The 19,942-nt window shown below is 38.5% G+C and overlaps 2 protein-coding genes across 4 annotated transcripts; one reads left to right on the plus strand and one right to left on the minus strand.

Moving 5' to 3' along the window:
• Positions 1-1,823: 1,823 nt before the first annotated feature.
• LOC137715299 (ethylene-responsive transcription factor RAP2-7-like) lies at positions 1,824-5,881 on the plus strand. Of its 2 annotated transcripts, XM_068454573.1 has the most exons (10): positions 1,824-2,757; positions 2,922-2,947; positions 3,072-3,102; positions 3,222-3,309; positions 3,418-3,563; positions 3,807-3,851; positions 3,964-4,067; positions 4,176-4,300; positions 4,662-4,778; positions 5,310-5,881. In XM_068454573.1, exons 1-10 carry the CDS (start codon positions 2,237-2,239, stop codon positions 5,544-5,546), a joined length of 1,440 nt encoding a protein of 479 aa, XP_068310674.1. In that variant the 5' UTR covers positions 1,824-2,236; the 3' UTR covers positions 5,547-5,881. The 2 variants fall into 2 exon arrangements, with proteins under 2 accessions (XP_068310674.1, XP_068310675.1); XM_068454574.1 differs by lacking the exon at positions 3,807-3,851.
• Positions 5,882-10,438: 4,557 nt separating this feature from the next.
• Positions 10,439-19,608, minus strand: LOC137715275 (uncharacterized). 2 transcript variants are annotated; one of them, XM_068454539.1, is made up of 14 exons: positions 19,479-19,608; positions 18,451-18,549; positions 17,063-17,190; positions 16,788-16,941; positions 16,579-16,688; positions 15,858-15,941; positions 15,727-15,775; positions 15,541-15,632; positions 14,745-14,877; positions 14,360-14,439; positions 12,763-14,279; positions 11,951-12,064; positions 11,119-11,863; positions 10,439-10,764 (listed from the first exon to the last, which is right to left on the minus strand). In XM_068454539.1, exons 2-13 carry the CDS (start codon positions 18,541-18,543, stop codon positions 11,292-11,294), a joined length of 3,126 nt encoding a protein of 1,041 aa, XP_068310640.1. In that variant the 5' UTR covers positions 18,544-18,549; positions 19,479-19,608; the 3' UTR covers positions 10,439-10,764; positions 11,119-11,291. The 2 variants fall into 2 exon arrangements, with proteins under 2 accessions (XP_068310640.1, XP_068310639.1); XM_068454538.1 differs by having other exon boundaries at positions 14,745-14,883.
• Between the last annotated feature and the right edge of the window lie 334 nt (positions 19,609-19,942).

Below are 19,942 nucleotides of genomic sequence, written 5' to 3' on the forward strand. Positions count from 1 at the left end.
TTCACGTGCAGCTTGGGTTCCTAGGATCCGACTGGGTTGGGCCGGATCTGGGTCTAGGCTTGCGTTTGGTTCCTGGGCTTGGGCCTAGGGTATTGGGCTGGTAACCCGGCCTAGGGGAAAAGGGTTCAAGGTTAAACGGGCCAAAGGCCCTGGGTTGGTATAACCGGGCTTAGGCTTGAAAGCCCAGCCTAAGGGTTTTTGGGTGGGGTTTATAAATGACTGGGTTTGGGTTTAGGGTTTAGTGGGTTGGGCTTAAGGTTAAACGGGCCGAGGGTCCTAGTTGGCAAGACCCGAAGGGCCTGGATCTCTTTGGGTTTGGGTCGTTGACCCGTTTTTCGTCAGGAAAGAAGGCTGAAACCTTCGAAGCTCCGGTTAACTCCGTCTCACCATTTTACCCTCCGATCTACCTACGAAATTGAACATAGAGACGAGGGAAAGAGATACATCGTGAAGTGGCGGAGTTGGCCGGATTTTGGGCTCGCCGGACCTAGGTTCTCGATTTCTCTGTGTTTCACAGAAACAAAGGAGAGGGAGAGAAGATCCATCACGGTGGTGGTGCTATTGTGTTTCCTCGAGTGTGGTTATTTAGGTGTGTGGGTGGGTGTGTCGCCGGGAAGCAGAGAAGAATGAGAGAGAGAAAGAGAGATCTGTGAGAGTGAGTGAGCTGAGATATAGTTCAGGGGAAGGAAAGAGAAAAGGAAGGGAAGGGGTGGGGTCTACCACGTGGTAGGCAGAGATAGAAGGAGAACCTAAGAGAATCCAAAAAGTAGATCCGGATTGGGAAGAGGATGGGGGCAAAATTGTAACTTCATAAATTTTAAAAACAAATGGGAAATTACAATTAATTTTGGGGGGTGGGGTTTCACATCACAATCCGTTAAGTGTAAATTTTATTATAAGATATCTCGATCTTAATTGAAATGAGATTTAAAATATTTAAACTCTTTTTTTCTTAAAGATACGATGGTTGAAAGTTATTTCAACAATTACATGCACATTAGACTTCGTCAATGGTCTCACCGTCCTCACCAAAAACCAATTGTCCATACGTTTTCCAGTCACCTATCTTTGAGTGGAATAGGAGCAAAACTTTACTCGTTGCCTTTTATCATGATGCATCACAATATATATATATATATATATATATATATATATATATGTATGTATGTATATAAAATAAACGCACTAATTTTGAAATCACCAAAATTTTTACGAAATTATGTTTCTCAAAGAATTGCTCCAACCACCTCTTAATCAAAATGCATAATATGACATTCGTTTACATTTAAAAGAAGTCAAGAATCACTAATGTATTTAAGTTATCAATACGCACACAAAAAGACATAAACGTACAAACATGTGTAGCCCCACTCTACATGGTACTGAGCCTGATTAAGAAGTTTTGTTTTCAAAACTTGTGATAGGCGATGCAATAAATAATAATGTAAATCAATCAACGATATCAACATTCACCAAACATTAGAACAACTTCTACTCTAATTAAACATTTAACACATAACATTGAATGCCATGTGCATAATCATGTCTAGAGGTCGATGAACAAAAGCACACATGGTAAAAGGCTACATATCTACTGTTTACTATTTACATGAGGTCGGCAACGGGCAACGGGTGTTCCCTTGTACGATACACCGAATGAGGCTAGAGTCGCTAGACCCTAGAGAGAGAAAAGAAATCTCTTGGCGACGTCGAGGCGACCGGGCAACGATGTAACCGGTTGCTAAAAGAATAGGAAAAATGTTAAATTATATGTTCGCATGCTTTTAAAATGGGTCTGAAATGTTACCTCACACGTCCTCTCACCTCCCTCTCTTTCTCTCTCCTCCCTCTGAGTGCCTATGATATTATATATCCTATGACTCTATGACTCTGGCTTATGGTTACGGAATCACAGCACACACAGCTCAAACGACGCCGTTGAGATTTCCACTCTCAACCACCCCTCGCCGCCGACTAAATGCAAATTACTAACTCACTGGCTTAGGAAACGACGACGTTTCCAGCCTCTTGCTTTGCTTTCTCCCGCGATCGCCGACGCACCGTCTAGTCTACGTATATTTCACGTTTGAGCTCCGTTCGTGTGCTTCTCGGTGTATTGTAGTGGTGTCTGATTCAGTTGATCACCGCCGTCCGGCTAGATCCGGTGATCGACGGTCATCTGAGTGGGGAGAGCTGAAAGTGTAGGAGCCGGAGCTGAATTTGGAAAAAAGGAGCTATGTTGGATCTTAATCTGAACGTTGTCGTTTCGGGGCAAAACGACGTCGAATCGTGCGGCACCCAAATGGACGAGTCGGGGACGTCCAACTCGTCCGTTGTCAATGCCGACGCGTCCAGCACCAACGACGACTCGTGCTCCGCACGCGCCGCCAGAAATGACGCCGTCACGATCTTCAACTTCGGTATTCTCAAGGTCAGGGACGGAGAAGAAGAGGAAGACGACGACGTCGTCGTGACCAAGGAACTGTTTCCGGTCACTGGAGGCTTGAACAATTGGCCAGGGCAGGGGGAGTCCTCTTCATCATCGCCGTTGGTGAGGAAGAATCTGATGGAGCTTGGGTTCACTCGTGGCAGCGCCGGAGAGGTCAGGTTGGTTCAACAGAAGCAACCACCACAACCAGCTGCGCCGCCGCCGCAGCAGCAGGCGAAGAAGAGCAGGAGAGGACCCAGGTCTCGGAGCTCTCAGTACAGAGGGGTCACCTTCTACAGAAGAACTGGTAGATGGGAATCGCACATTTGGTTAGTCCAGTTTTGATTTACTCAATTTGGGTTTACTAAGTTTGATTTAATTTTTTTATGGGTTATTCTCGTTTGAGTGAATTTTTTGAATTTGAATGCAAGATTCAAGTGCATCCGTCCCAATTTGGTATTAATCAGATTTATTAATTTTTGATTGGGTGCAGGGACTGTGGGAAACAAGTGTATTTGGGTATGGATTTTTGACCTTGTCTATTTGATTGACTTGGATTAGTGTTAATTAATCTAATTATTTGTCAAGATTTACTATTTGGAAAATTTTTGATGAAAATTAAGTGTTGGGTTTTGACATATAGGTGGATTTGACACTGCTCATGCTGCGGCTAGGTAAAAAGACTTACTCCGTTATTTTGCTTGGATTTTCATACTGTTTGGGAATTTAGATAATTTGATTATTGTGGGAACTGTATGTACTATTGTTCTTAAATTGGGTTTGCTGAATTTAGAGCCTACGACCGCGCTGCGATTAAGTTCAGAGGAGTTGATGCTGATATCAATTACAACCTCAGTGATTATGAGGATGATCTGAAACAGGTTGGAAGATGCATATGTTTCTTCGTTAACCTAATCTTGATTAATTTGTAATGGGGAGTGGGATCGGGTTTTAATCTTTGTTTTTTCTTTTTTCTAATGAATGAGCAGATGAAGAATTTGACTAAGGAAGAATTCGTGCACATACTGCGTCGGCAGAGTACTGGCTTCTCGAGGGGCAGCTCCAGATATAGAGGGGTTACACTACACAAATGTGGTCGATGGGAAGCTCGAATGGGACAGTTCCTCGGAAAAAAGTGAGGAATTATTTTTGTGGAGTTTTCAATTTTGTACTGTATGGTTTGGGTGTAACCCACATAATCATAGTTGGCTTGGTTTCGAACTTTGAACTGAGAATTGATTTTGGATTAATTCTCAATCTGTTGTCAGTCTTCTCTTTTCGTTGTCTGAAAAACAAGTCCTAGTGCGTATTTCTAAGAAAAAAATAAATGTTGTGGGGACGGTGGTTTCATCATGGAGGTTACAATGCTTGCATGCAGGTATATATATCTTGGGCTATTCGACAGCGAAGTAGAAGCTGCAAGGTCCTAATGTCATGAATTACACTCTACCTGATTGAATTTATTACCCTGAATTCTGAACCTCATTAGGGTTCCATCCAACACATCTCTCCCTTTTGATTTTTCTCGAAATTAGGGCTTATGACAAGACAGCAATCAAATATAATGGAAGGGAAGCGGTCACCAACTTTGAGCCGAGCACATATGAAGGGAAGATGATGTCTGAGGCTGGTAATGAAGGTATAGTTTTACAAATAATTTTCTAGTTGAGTTATTGCCGTCAGAAAAAAGTTCAAGAAATTTGTCTTCATAGGATTGTACTTGATTTTTTTGGTTCCTACAATGCAGATGGCAATCACAATCTTGATCTAAATTTGGGGATATCTCCCCCCTCATTTGGCACGGGTCAAAAGGAAGGTGAAGGGCGACTTCAGTTCCACTCTGGCCCTTTTGACGTGCACAATGGAAAAAGGGTAACATATAATCAGTTTGATACATCAGTTCCTTTAGATATAGTTTCATCTTGAGAAGCCCCAAGTTTCGTAAAGTTCTTGAAGGGGTGGCCCTCTTGAAGGTTTTCCTAATATTTTGGCTGGAAGGTTTTTAAGGTTTCAGACAGTAAAATATCATGTTGCTGATCTTAACATTTTTGAAACTCACTTATATGACCTTGGAAAGTGAAGGAGGAGCTAATATAGAGTTTATCTGTGGTCTTTTCTTTTTCGTAGCTGTCAAAATAAAATTAACGCGTTTCAGTCTCTCTCTCTCTCTCTCTCTCTCTCTCTCTCTCTCTCTCTCTGTGCTAAAACTAAACATTCTCTTCTGACTTTGCAGATGGAGCACAATGTGAACTTAACGATGAGTGATCCACCTTTTAAAGGGCTAGTAATGACATCAGATCACCATCCACCATTGTGGAACGGTGTATATCCTAGTTACTTTTCCAATCAGGTGAGTTTAAATGCGTGGTCTATAATGACACAACTCGAGTCCAATTCTCTTAGCTTTATGACTTTGTTTTAATCCTTGGACCCTACGAGTACCCTTTTTTCAATAACCATCGTAGTTCAACCTGTATGCACAATGTCATGGTGGTAGGTGAACATTACTTATGTAGTACCAGAGAACACAACTTTGTAGCTAAAGAGCTGTTAAAAAATAATAACATGGCTAGACTCATCCTGTTGTAACTATTCGTAGTTTCGTGGTTTATACAATATCGAAAACTTGGTATACTTACAAATGCTGAACTGTCTTAACTGGCGGTGTTGGAATAAGAATCAAAACTCTCTTTCATGCAAAGAATGCCTTTTCCGGTTTAGCTCTTGTTTATGTGAGGCATTGGAGGAAGTTGCATTTTGTAATTGTAAGGACTACGAAATCTTATAGTAAATTGGGGGAACGAGGATGAAGATTTTTCTGACATAAAATATTAGTATTTATTAACGAAAAAAATTTACTCTTGAATCATTTATTTGTCAGGAAAACGCAACAGAGAAGAGCCTTGCATTAGGATCTCAAGGACACCCCAACTGGGCTTGGCAAATGCATGGACAGGTTACCCCAATGCCACTGTTCTCTACTGCAGCATCATCAGGATTCTCATTTTCAGCTAACGCTCCAGCCGCTGCTGTCCACCCCTTACAACCGCCAAACCCAACAGCCCTCAATCTCTGTTTTACTTCACCAGCCGCGGCCACCACTCGCACATCTCAATGAAGCACCACCAAGCGAAAGCCGCGGCAGACTTTCCCTCCGAATTCAGAAACCAACCATACCAACGGTGGCCTTCGGATTCTTTGTATGATCCAAATATAGATTGATACATACACTGCAACTCGATTTCGGACTCCTTTTCCTGTCGTTACCGCACTCGGTTGGACATATCAGTACTGTTTTGTCGATTTGTATTTATTCTCAAGAAATATTTGTAACTAACTTGAGCTCTCATGTAAGAGCATCAAGTGGATAAGGTGGGATCTCATCTATCTAAAACTACTGTTCAGAAAGAAATTGTTAATAGTCAGCTCTTTTAAGGTTGTTTTAGCATATGAGCCATAATTCTTGTGACTCGCATTTGTTCACTTGTCGCCGGTTCGGCCCCACAAAACCTTGCGACACAAATTTTGCTAGGAACAATCCCTCACACGCTCCTGGAAAATATGCGGGTGCAGTCAAAATACCGTTTGCGCCAAAAGCGTGATGAGTGTCTTTAGAAGTACAACTTAGTGATAGTGCTGTACATAATGCTTGCCAGTGGGAAGAGGAACAAAATCGAGAGAAGGAATTGTTTTGTGATTGCTTTACAATGAAATCAAAGCTTGTGACAAAGTTGACATGAAACTTCAACGCACCTTTCTGTCGGAAAGATTGTCCTTTGCATCCTTTCAAAGACCAGAATCATATACTTGCTAAACTCTTCACAATTTAGAACAATGCTTCGTTACAAGTTGAGACGTATAAATCACAGTTAAATGTGTAAACAGAAAAGCGAATATTTGTCAAATTGTGATTTGATTGCAAGGATTGCAAGCTGTGATTTGCTTCTAGAAGTGGAGAAAAATTCATTCACCGAATCACCAGTTATATGAAACAAGTGTCTTACTTGTGAATTTTTATCATAAAAGTGACTATTTTTCAAATTGAGGTATACAAAATTCTATCCACACTAAATTCTATAAATCACTTGGTGTGTGTTTGGTAGGTGTAATCTTGAGTATGTAATATAATATTATTTAATTTACTCACTAAGCAAATATGTAGGATTCATGTGGCAGCTTCTTCTCAAGAATAAAGTTGATCATGAAAGGATAGTAACCTAATCTTGTTAAATGCTTACACATTTTAAGTGCTTTTGAAATCCAAAATACTTTTTTTTAAAGCGTTTTCAGACATTTAAAAACATTTTCCAAACGAGCTCTAAACAGCTCATTCGTAGTCCAAAATGAATAAAATCTTCTATGATTAGTGACATTAGTCCAAAGAAAAGATAAGCCTCTTTTATTTGTTTTGCACTACAAAACATGGAAAAGAAAAATTAAAATTAAACTAAAAAGAAGAAATATAAGCATATAAGATGAGACCAATAATATGTTTTTGGATGATTTTTCTGCACAATAATTTGAAGGGGAAGACCCACGTCGATGTAGCCTTTTGAAGTTGTGACCGTGAGTGACACAAAGTATTTCATCAAATCAAATGCCATTATCCTTCATTAGATTTTCATGTATTATCGTCAAACCACACTCGTACAAACTCTCACTCATGACGCTAATGTGGTTGTCTGTGTATTCGGTCCATCTAAGTCCCTTGATGTATTTGTCATTGTCCATCTACGTTGATTGCTTTCATTTTTGGAAGTAGTTGTTAACTAGAACCTACCTAGGGAAATTGATAGGTTTGAAAGCTTCCCTACTCTATTATTAACGAACAGTTCCTGTTTACACTCTTCAATTCATCTCCTATTGAGTCTATAGAGGTGGCCCGGGGCTTGGCTGGTCCATGGCTTGATGGGGGGGTGGGGTGGGTGGGTGTGGAGCTGTTTGATTTGGATAGGTTGAACTTTATTAGTGCTTTTGAGACGTTGTGTTTGAGAAGAGATGGAAGAAATTATACGGAACATGTTCAATGTCACTGTGATGTTTCAACCCATAAAACACCGCTTGATGTCTCGGCTCCTAATATAATGTTATATATAAATTTCTCTTCACGTACTGTTGTACTGTTGTAATATAGTAGGACACCACGATGACAGTAAACCTGTTTCATTTTAGTTTCTTTGCCAATGACTTTCATAGCACTTTCATGTGTCATGGAAGTTGCTCTTTCTATGTATTGACATTGTAGATCTTGTTTATTCTATTGATTGTCTAGGAAGCCGAATTTATGCATTTTCTTTGAAGGACGTACATACACGGGATACATTGTCATTAGTAGTGTCTCGGTCTAACAACACACAACGCTATGTGACACATGACATCGCAATCAAGTTCTTCATTTTTTTTGTTGTTAAATACGTCGACATGTTAAACCAAACAAAACCATAAAAAATGTGGACATGTGAGTCGCATGAGAAGACAAAGAAAAGTGACTTTTAAAGCACCTGTAAAATTTGTATTCGATTTCAATGGCCACAACTGCAACTGTAGCCCCGTATACTTTGTATTGTATTATTTGTAAGTGTACTTTCCGTTGGAAGGCCTGCCTCCACTTGTACAAGATAAGTGGTGGAGGGTTGGTAGATCTTCCTCTCCCTTGCAACCACCAAAATTGGATTTCCAAAACTCATTACAATTTGCATTTTAGGTCTAATATTCACAATTTGTTTTGGGCATGTTAAAGAATTTTTAGAAAGGCTAAAAACATTTTTTAATAATCAGAAGCGTGTTCTTTGGCATGAAAATTTTAAAAAAAAATTAATATGAATTAGTAAAATGCATTCAAAAAAGCACATGAGAAGCATTTCGAACTACTTTTCTGAGAGACGCTTTCTGGAGAAGCACTTTCAATTGCTTTCCAAGATGCACTTGATTCTTTAATAAAAATTTCAATAATTTTCACGTTAAAGCACTTATAAGCATAAGTAATTCTTATATAAGTAATCACAAATAGACTCTTTAATATTAAGACTTAAGTGGATTAATGGTCTCTGTAGTGATAGGGTATTCGGAAATAGTCCTAGTGGAAAATTGTCAACAATCTTCACCACACACCACAAGGGTTTAAATCCTAACTTTTTTACTACAAGCGCTATCTTCCGAATACCCTATCACCAGCAGACCATTGATCTGATTTGGCATAATCTTAATTCGTTATTACAACAAGCGTTGCCCTCCTATTACACCTAAATCCGAATTCTCCTTCGGATAAATTAGACTACAATATCTCTTTCCAAACCCACCCACCCTTCCTTTTTAACATCAAAGATTGGGCTAAAGGGGAGGGTGGACAACGTAAGATAGACATCAATAAAGTCGTGAAACACATGGTGGGCCAAAAAGTCCAATTGGGTTCTTATGGCTCTGATCTTCCACTTGCCCACCTAAATTTGGTCGATTGAAAATGTTGGGTTCTCAAACAAACATTGAACACGTGGCACTGAATAACACTACCCAAAATGGGATTTGGATCCTCTCCTGAGCTAATGGAGAGGATCCTCCTCATCAATCATCTTGGGCCGTTGGATTTTTATCCAACGGTTACAATCATTATAACTTTAAAAGGACCCTCCTGTTTGTAGCCGTTGGATAAAAATCTAACGGCTCAAGATGATTGATGAGGAGGATCCTCTCCATTGGCTCAGGAGAGGATCCAAGTCCCCCAAAATGAAGGCAGATTGTTTGCCCTCCTGATATGGTGCCCCCCCCATGCCCTCCTATTTTATGCGGTTACGGTTAAGCCATGTCAACATTTTATATTGATTTTTTTATAGAGATAATAAGACAAAAAGCAATAGAATTATAAAATATTGACGTGGCTTAACCGTGACCGCACAAATAAGAGGATATGTGAAGGGTACCATATCATATCAGGAGGGCAGACAATCTGCCTCTACCCAAAATTGGTGGGATGCTGTCGATGTTATTGTGGGCCTAAGGGGTGAGATTTCACTTTTCAAAGGGCCCCACAGCCAGCCCTAGTGTTTTTCTTTACCTTCAGTACGAAGTAACAGAAAATGTAAACTTTTACAAGGAGACCAATGAGCACGTGATTGAGAGATTGTACTAGTATTGAGGAATACTTAGCCACATGTCGTCATTCTTAAAATTGTTCCGCAAAAGGACGAGTCTGATACTTAATTATTATTGATATTAACAAACGACAATTCTAATAATATTGTGCGATTTATATTAGCTTAGTCTCGGTAATAGGAATAAAACAATAAGAACAATTTAGTTTCTATAATTCTATTGTTTAATTTTAACGATTTGATGCCGACAATTGTTCGAATTGTTAATAATCAAGAACAACAAATTTAACTCCGCTGTTTGTTTGTTTTTTTTTTTTTTTTTTTTTTTTTTTAAAAAAAAAAACTCACTCCCCGTTGATAGAACAAAGTGAAAAACGAAAACATCGACATAGAAATCTCTTGTTCCAAACGTGCGTTAAACATCCTAAATTAGCGGTTATTATGTCAATAACATGAACATCGATCAAGGAAGTTGCAAATATCAATAACACGTCGATGAGTTTGTTGACATCAAACGGCCACAAAGTGAGTGGTGTCGGTGAGCTTGTTGACATCGAATAGCCAGAGAGTGACTGGTCAATAAAATGAGGCTATCGGACGCATGTATCAGGCAAAAATGAGCCACAAAGTCGGTAAGCCTTGACAAGAAGTTAATGGATACCTATAAATTCCAACCAGTAGTTGTACAGCAGCTATCACAAGTTGAGGAAAAATATGTCGATATCTCGGCAACAAAATGCTTCATCAAAACCCACATCATAGACTAATTCAATCAACAAAATATAACTAGGAAGCTTCCGTCGGGTATTTTATTCAGAAAAGCAAAAGAAATACGTCGTTAACTACACCAACCGATACAAGTTAAAATACTAAACTACCTATGACGCCTTAGTTACAGCACACACTCCAAACTCAGAATATGATCGGATGAAACGAAATGCATTTTAATTCCAATCACTCGAAATTCTGTTTTCAACTTTGCAAACACAATACAAACAGAAAAGTAAAAGGAAAAAGATGAAAAAGGTGTAATTCATTAATATCCGTTTTGTCATGTTAGATGGTTAACGCAGTATAAAACTCCCAAACGGAGGTCAGATTTCATCCGTTTAGTTGTGAGAGCAACAATCATATATCAGTACAGCAGGGAGTTGAATACTCATCATCTGGGGATGATCAGCCGGTCGAAAATCAACCACATACAGCAACCCACAATACTACATTCGCGTCAAGCATTTATCGCCCCACCTGCATACGCATAGAAAGTAGAAACCATAAAGAACATTTAAGTAATTCACACCAACTTAAGATGTAGCACTTGCACGATAGATGCTCAAGCGTAAAAGGAAACAACTGATAGATAAAAACGAAGTGAGCAGGCAATGACCCTTTAAATTACACGGGCACTCTACTGGATTTATAAATTAGCTTTTAACTGAAAAATAAATGGATGGACAAAAATTCGCAAACCGACCACATAACTGCCAGCAAAAATTATTTACATGCCACAGTTTTAGTTTTACTGTAACCAAGTAACCAACTAGTAAAACAAAAACTGTGTAAATACCAAAAGGAAAAACTAACCAAGTATTTGATTCTTACCTGCAGGATTACAGACCCCAAAAGTACGGGAGTTTGACCCTACATCAGGCTGCCGATAGCAAGACCAGTTATGAGTCAGTCCCATCCTTGAGTACAAGGTCGCAACACCACAAAGCCCTCAATTCCTCCACTTGAACATTCCCAAAGCCATGAAAAGCTATTATCTTGTATGATTACCTCCCAAATGTTCTGTTATATAGATCGCCGGAGCTAGGCATCCGAAACTTTGATTCTTCATAACCAGAGTAAAACTTGTTGAATCCTAGTCTCTCATTTCTCAGGAGCTCTGACATACCTACATTGCTTCCACCCTGAACCTCATTCCACCCATCCCAGTGGCCATTTGACATGCCCCGGTTTCTGGACTGTTGGAGGGACATTTGCGAAAAAGGGGAAAGATTGCTAGCCTGGGACTGCTCCAAACGCCTTGAGGAGAAACCATAAGAATCATTGACGTGAGAAAAACCATCCCCAAAATCAGGAAATCTAAGATTTTGTTGTGGGGCCAGTGATCTTTGCATCAATAGTTGAAGCCTTGCATCATTTTCATACCCACTTAACTGCGAAGGGAAGTTTGATCTCATTTCTAGGCCTTGGTTGTTAAGCCCACCTTGCAGTCTCCCCTTTCCAACTGCCAATATAGCGGGATCCATAAACTCAATATCTGCGGAGCTCCCAATATTTCCAGTTGCCTGAGGTTGATATGCGTTTCTCAACAAAGATGAATTATCATACAGATGATTCCCTGAGCAGTAGATAATGAAATCAACAATTAAACATGTACAAGGAAATAAATTAGAAAATTAAAACCCAAAGGTATTTGTTAACCAACCAGACAGAGTGTCAAAGTCCTGATCCACTCTCTCATGAGAAGTAAAGCCCGGAGGTGGTGCCCTGCTTGGCACAGAGAATCCAGGAGGAGCAGAAATTTGAGCCCTTGAAACCGCTGAAAGATAAAAACAAGGGTCAGAAACCAAACTAGGCAGAAAAATGCACCCAGGCAGCAGAGCACAAAAGAACAAAGTAAAATGGAATCACAATAAAATCAATCAACATAGACTAGGTGAAGAAACCCAAGTTCAAGTATTAACAAAATACAAGAACGAATTTGCTTGAAAAAAAAAACAAAACTTAAAGCTGTAATTAACAGTTAATCAACACCACGGATTTATCAGATAATCCAAAGGTCTGGAAACAAAATTTGAAAATATGGACTTAAAAATAATTTCAATCACAACAGTCAAAGATCTACTTTCTCACAACGTCAGAGCAGACAGCAGAGAAAGCTATGGCAACTATAGAAGATGGAAACAAAGAACACCCAATAAGTATAAAAACCACTCTCAGACATTAGCGAAAAGGACTCGGACACATTGTTAGAAGGGGGGTAAAAATATATCAACTAGTAACATGGGCGAGCAGATGAAGAAAGGGGTCAATAACAAAGTCTTGACTTCATACAAAATGCAAGCCCACTAAACATCAAGAAAGAACATATTACCAAAAGTGCATATGAAGACCCAACAAAACATTATACAAGGCACAAAAAGAAAAACATGACAAACCAAATGGAAGGCAGCAAATAACGTGAAACTCAATAAATATGAAATAGAAGAGTCCTCCATAAAGCCAGACAATACTCACCAGAAAGCTTGTTAGAAGAGAAAGCTAAATGATTGCTGGCATGATTTTCAGATTCTTCAAAAGTACTAGATGGGAAACCATTGCCAATTCCTAGATTATCCAAAAATAAATCTCTATTTTCAGAAAAGCCTTGGTGGAATGACTGGTTATTAGAAAACTGCCCGCCAACATTCAGAGATGACTGTACATCAAATGCTTGATTTTTAGCATCCTCCTGTCTTGCAAAAGAGAATCTGGACTGATTGTTATTTTGTACTTTCCAAGGACTCGACATTTTGAGAGCTCCAGACTGTCTATCAGTTTCACCCAAGAATTTGGAGAAATGCTGTGGTGATGTTAGTGAGTCATCCCATGTTAGTGAGTCCATCGATAATATATTTGAGATTATGCTACTCTCTCCCTTGTCAACAGCAGTACTGAAATCAGGATTTGCTGCATCATCCAGGAATCTTCCAGTGTGCTTCCCTGGGATGTCATTTAGAAGAGGATAGGAATGCTCCAAGGGCCTCTCTGAACCAGATCTGGTTACCATGTTTTCAGGGTATCCATTAGATGTTATTGAAACACTGGACGAAGATAGAAGTGAACTGTCCTTAACTTTGTTATCTACAAATAGACGATCAGCATTGGCATAAACTGCACCATAAGCCTCATTATGCAACAAAGGAGACCTAGAGTGGTTTGGAGCATGTACTGTATTAGGCAAACTAGGCAAATATGTTGATCGACTCACTTCTGGATCCTTTAGTCTTTGATTGTCAAAAGATAGTACATCCTCTTCCACTTCTGAAGATGTACTTGGCACTAATTGGGCTTGCAAATCTAGGGTCCAGTTGGATTGTTCCCTTGTAACACACACCCCATTAACAGGTGTGACAGCTTTATCACCAGTTGTTGGAGGCTCTCTAGATTGCTCAGCACAATATTGTTGGTTCCGAGGCGATTTAACAAAGGAGTAATCTGAAAGGGAACTATTAGGTCCGACTACACTGGAATGTTCAACCTTGGCATTTCTATCAATGCTCATTAGAGGGATATCAGAGCATAAGTTTTGGACCACTTCTTCAGCAGAAAAAATGTTTTCATTTTCATGACGATAACTGTAAGATAGATGATTATAGTTGGTGGGATTGCTAATGTTTGCCTGCATGCTACTGCCTCTATCATTGTCCTTGGATACTGATGGGGCAGATAACTGGCTGCTAACATTCACAGAAGCAGAGCCTTCATCGGGTGCAGCAGGATTGTCAGACAGATCATTTTGACAATCCACGCCACTACGCTGTTTCACAATCTTCAATGATTCTGGTTTAGATTTAGCATGCACAGTCTGACTTTCTTCATTTAATGCTGACCTATTTCCAGCATCACTATGCACTGTAGATGACTGAACAGTAGCAACAGCTGCTGAAGAAAATGGCAACGTGCAACTGACTGTATCAGGTTTCTGTTTTGAATGTCCATTTGAACTTATTATATGTGTAGCTGGTGGTTGGCAGTTTGAAACACGTGTTCCCCTGCAATGTGCATTCAGTACGTTCAGAATTTAATACAATCATACAAACAATGTAAAGGCCAAAAAGAAATAACCAGATACCATGAGGCTGCAGCTGGAAGAGCAATAGATCTACCAGAGCTTCCATTTGGAGGAGAACCTCTAATAAGACTTTCAGTATTCTGCGAGGTTAGGGGAAAAAAATCAGAACAATGAAATATGACTCAAACTTGCACTTTTTAACCAGTTACTATTGAACCCTAAATATCCAAAAAGCCTAAACTCAGAAAACTTGTAGACTTCACTACCCCATCAACCTAAAAGTTCTAACAAATATATCAAGATACACATGGCTTTTTAGGTCAATCAGGATAAAACATATTATGAAAAACGAACAAGAATACCATAAGAAAATAAGCCAATAGTAATGATGCCAACCAGTTTATTCTTAACATTCATAAGTTTCCTACTTAAATATGACACTTACACTTGAACCGTTTTTAATAATTGGTCCTGCCGCAGAAGAAGAACTGGTGTTGCAATAATCATCTAGTGGGGGAGGCAAAACACTCCCTGAACGCCGTTGCATACTGTTTTCTGTACCAGTAATTTGTTGTACCCTACTCCTTCACAACAGTTAAGTAATTATTAAGTCATCCAAGGAAAACACTATGCAATTTTTTTTTTTTTAAAACACGGACCAAGAGAAAACAGACAGAAATAAAACTAGAAGGAAAAGTTGGGCGTTACTTGAGCATTTTAAGGTATAATATATTTTCTCAAACGTTCAGTTCCACATTTCTCTTCAATAACCATATAATGTAATGTTTATGAATGAACTTTGAATTTCAATGCAGTTAAAGAAGGGACCATATCAAAATTTATGGGATGAATTTATATGAGAATGCTCATCAATACTACAAACAACATGATAAGCATTAAGCTGAACAAAGGCATTTATGTACAAAGGAGATCTTAGGTTACTATTCCAGATTTATTGAAAGTGTTATGGATTTAGAAGGACATACAAATTGTGCCTCACCAACTTTTTTAAATGCTTCTTGGGGAAAACAAAAGATTTTTTAAGGCTCATCTCATCAGTAACATACCTCTAGCATAAGCTTTAGAATATTTAGCCATAATAAATACCTCTTTCAAAACCTCCTTAAGATTCTTACAATTAACAAAACAAGCACACTGAACTGGTTATTTTAGAGAGAGGAAGATAAGGGCAGTACACAGGTCATTAACAAAAAAAATGGCCAGTGTAGAGAACTAAATACCTAGTGTATGCAGAAATTATTTCATCTTTAGTGAAACTATCCTCCTGAGACCCAACCTCGTGCAGATACAAACAATCAGGATTGGTGCAAGGCTGGAAACAACAAAAGGTCAATCTCAATTCAGATTCAACAGAGCTAAAAGACAAAAAAATTCATAAGCCAGATAGAACAAGAAATGATTCATACCACATTCCTCAGCCATGCATGACAATATTTTGTGGTCCCAAAGCAAGCCCTGAAAAAACATGTAAGGACTATATTACTGGCTACAAAATTATTGAAAGAACAAATTTAAATAACTGTAAGCGTGCGTGTACCTCAAAGATCTACCATCCAAGAGGAACCCATGTACATTTTGAATACAACGGATTGCTTCCTCCTCTTTCAAGTATGTAATATATCTGCATATAAAGAAACATTTAAAAAAAAGACACTAAGCACACAAAGGCAATCAGAAGATTGCAAATGATCAATGCTAAATTGGAGATTAGGAAATAAAAAATCAAACATCACATCAGTTAAATAAATTAAAAAAAACACTTTCTGAATGTATGTTGGTTGTGGGGGGTGTGTTTGGGGTGGTGGGTAACTTTTTGGGGAGTGAAAGCTATTGTGGCAGTATTTCAATTCACTCAGACATGCTATTTAAAAAGTTAAAATATATGACAGTACTCGATTAATTTGAGACCAAAATACTAAAAAATTGTTTTCTATGAAAGGGCAAAAGGTAAGTTTGGTTTAAACGCCAAAATATTGTTTAACTTGTTACCTGAAACTAAAACATAAAGCACTATAGATTAGACTAAAAACTGAGAAGAGGATAATTGCACTTCCAAATTTCAATAAGTTTTTGTGACCTAAACTAAACTTTCCAAGTAACAAGTACATAATTAACAAATAAACTTCTGAGCTAATTAGAAGAATAGTGGGATGAGCTGTATAAACAAACTGTATAAGATGCGGCAATGTACAAAAAATAACAAAACATATGCAACAATAGTACTTTAGTGCCAGACATGTTAAAACAGGTTTACTTACACACTACATGTATTGTTTGGAAATTGCTGAATGACGCCAGCTGCTGTTCGAGACATAGACACTTTTTGAACCTTCCCATACTGACCAAAATATTCTCTGCGCTGCAGAAGCTGCATAACATATGCATAAAAAAATAGTGAGTCTCTACAAGCCAAAGCATAGAATTGAGCTAGCACACTAATATCAAGTCCAAAGAGAGGGAGAATTACATCTTCATCTGCCAGATTAAGAGGCAATCCAACTATGTAAACGAGGTTCCGTTGAATGACTCGCACGCTAGTCAGCTGCTTCCGCCCTTCGGTAGATTTGACCTTTGCCTTCTGAGACTTCATCTTTTTCTCAGTGTTGATTTCTGCCACCAGCCTGTGGGCAAAGATTTATTGAGAAAGGTACAAGCAATAGAAAAACAGATGCTGCTTATCAAATTAAAGTTGGAAGCAATTATCTATCTGATGAAATAAAACATGGTTTATGGATTAACAACCTCACACACTTTCCAGCCGTTCCTACAATCTTTTCCTTGTCATAAGGAGTGCGGCATGCAGGGCACCGCCCCTCTGTCTCATCCTTCTCAGCCATGTCCATTATGTGGTGCCAACACCAAACACATATCTGTGATCAAGTTAAAAGTTTCTAAATTAGGCAATCGCGACAATACAATCCGTGCAAAACTCTCAGCTCTCAAATTGCACAAACAAACAAAAACAAAGATTCACAATTAATAAATTCAAACACGCATTTAGAATTAAGATTCTATAGAAGCGAAGCGCAGGGGAGGAAGGGATCATCCAAAATAGCAATGGCGTGCATTTGGAAAGGTTCAGGGCTTCAGAATAAATAATATTAATAATAATAACACACACTGACCCAGATACAGTCATACAAGTAAGGCGAAACGAACCCTCAAAAAACCAAATTTGTTCAACTTTGAAAGGAAATGAGGAGGGTAGCAAAAAGCAAAGTTTGATACTTTGATGCTGTACTCAATCCAACTCCTCAAGAAAATTACATAAGAGAATTATACTTTTGTTCTTTCATCCCTTTCTATCAAACAAGTAATTTCATCCCTTTATCTTCCGTAATGTTCTCTCCTGTCTATCCATCCCAACAAACAAATTGCGAAAGATTAACTTTAGCAAAAGAAAAAGGTTCTAAGTATTTCTCCATCGGCTGGAAAAACAGTTTCAAATATCACTGAATCAAGATGAAGGGTGCATATACAGGAGCAATCACATTACTAGAACTTCCTCAACTAAAGCCACGAAACAACAAAGACCACTTCTTAAGTTTGGAAAGGAGGGACCAACAAAGATCCCAGAGAAAGTTTCTACAGAAGCATATCACAATTTGTGAACCAATCCAAATATAAAAAAAAAACAGTATAATACTAAAGTTGTCATAACAGAATTTACACTGAAGAACCTGGACCCAATCTAGTGGGGTCAAATGTTTTTCAGTAGTATTAATGGTCGACTGTAAAGAGACTCAATAGTGCTTTGCCTCACCAGGTTCAGGAGTTATCCTATAAAATTCCATCATCTTGCCACTATACTTCAGAACTGATAACTGACATGGAGCTGTTTATAATATGTTTAGGAAAGAGGTCACAACTAGTTAACTGTAAACAGTTCCCAAATAACTTGAACAGTGCATCAGATATGTTACATAACCAAATAGATTAGAATTTCAAAAGCTTATCTATAAATAGTCCATCAGACGTGAAAAGTCAAATGACAATGAGTAATGATGCTGTTCAAAATTCAGCAAAGGCACTATCCAGAGAAAAGGAGAACAAGTATCCACCAAACCTCCCTCCAACCGGACCAACCCCTCGAGAGATTGAGACAGGGGTAGAGGGTAAGTGTCCCATACCTCATAACCACATTTGCATGGCTTCAATTGCTGATCTGTCAAATCCATCTCCTCCGCGCAAAGAGGGCAAGTCTTTTCTCCCTGGTCACTCATGATTACCTTAAAAACATTTCAAAAAAAGTGTTAGTAGGTAAAAAAAATGCACAAGACTCAATGCAACCATATAGCAACGGCGTATCTTAGTGGGTATGTGCTCACAAATAAGAAGTAAAATACACATCAGAAATTGCAAACAAATTCAAATGCTTAAATGCAAGAAACGATTAAACAGAAGATATGCTAAATATGACAATGAGGAAGCTAACAGAGAAGGACTCGACACCAAACACAATGCAAAATGAAGCAACCGATGAATGTAGTAGCTCAAAGTCACCTATATTTCATTTAACAGCAAGATTATTTGCATCATGGTAAATGATTCACTCAATCGTTCATTTAACTGCATTCACATTACGGAAACAGTCATATACGAGTGGCAATTACTTCAAACAAAATCAGAAAACTGGAAAAACCCTAGAAAAATCCCAATCACAGTAAACCAGACCAGCAAAATTGAGCTCGCAACAGTCTGCCAAATCCCCAAACTGAAACCCTACAACCCGATTAGTCCATCTAACGCCATTTTAACATTAACAAACTCAAAATTCAAATCGATCCTGAAACTCAAATCAGATCAAAATCTACAGCAAAGCAGATCAAAATCGAGCACCAATTACAACAAAAAAACATAATTAGAAAAATATTAATAAAAAAGGGATAATAATCATCAAAATTAAACTAATATACACAATTTAAAACCTAATCGTTGACATGCAACAGAAGGAACCGAAGACAAGGATGCAAATAGAGGTCAATCAGACGGCCTCAGCCACCGATGGAATAACCAAACAAACTCATTTCAAACTTAATCCATTTTACATAAAATGATTAAAACAATTAGGGATCTGGGAGATTGGATGGAATGATGATCGGAGGGAGGTTAGGGTTAGAGAAGAGAGAGAAAAAGCGAGCAGAGAGAGGAGACTTACAGTTGGGGATCGAGAAGAAGAGGACGAATCTGTGAGGATGAGATTGTGGTGTGAGGATCGCAACGCAGCAAGAGATAGAGAGAGAGACACACACAATAAGAGGGGGTGCTTTTTAGGGGTGAGAGAGAGGGAGAAGGGCTTGTTTGGATGATGGGTTATTTCCGCGTAACGCCCTTAGATTTCGATTTAACTACCAACTTTGACGTGGCCTAGCGAACGTTGGAGGAGACCAAATTTTAAAATTAAATTTTGTACGTAGTTGTTCACGATTTGATTATTATTCAAATATTGATTAACATGTTTTGTTTTTATTATTAAGATATCTTTTAATTTGTATTTTTAATTTATGTTGATTAACGTACTTATTTCTTCTATTCATCTTTTTATACATTTGGATTTTATCCATCCAATAAAATTCTTTTTTTTCTTCTTTTAAAAATGAGTCGGTGACTTCACCAAGCCAA

The sequence above is a fragment of the Pyrus communis genome, chromosome 14 (genome assembly GCF_963583255.1).
Source record: "Pyrus communis chromosome 14, drPyrComm1.1, whole genome shotgun sequence".
Lineage (NCBI taxonomy): Eukaryota > Viridiplantae > Streptophyta > Magnoliopsida > Rosales > Rosaceae > Pyrus > Pyrus communis.

What these genes read in the sequence shown, in the direction of transcription:
- LOC137715275 (XM_068454538.1), bottom strand. Translation starts at nt 18,543, where the DNA reads ATGAGTGACCAGGGAGAAAAGACTTGCCCTCTTTGCGCGGAGGAGATG. An exon ending in CATGCAAATGTGGTTATGAG is followed by an intron (nt 17,191 to 18,450) that starts GTATGGGACACT and finishes ACTTGATCACAG; the next exon opens with ATATGTGTTTGGTGTTGGCA. An exon ending in CTTCCAGCTGCAGCCTCATG is followed by an intron (nt 14,280 to 14,359) that starts GTATCTGGTTAT and finishes TGCACATTGCAG; the next exon opens with GGGAACACGTGTTTCAAACT.
- LOC137715299 (XM_068454573.1), top strand. Translation starts at nt 2,237, where the DNA reads ATGTTGGATCTTAATCTGAACGTTGTCGTTTCGGGGCAAAACGACGTC. An exon ending in AGATGGGAATCGCACATTTG is followed by an intron (nt 2,758 to 2,921) that starts GTTAGTCCAGTT and finishes GATTGGGTGCAG; the next exon opens with GGACTGTGGGAAACAAGTGT. An exon ending in GGACAGTTCCTCGGAAAAAA is followed by an intron (nt 3,564 to 3,806) that starts GTGAGGAATTAT and finishes GCTTGCATGCAG; the next exon opens with GTATATATATCTTGGGCTAT.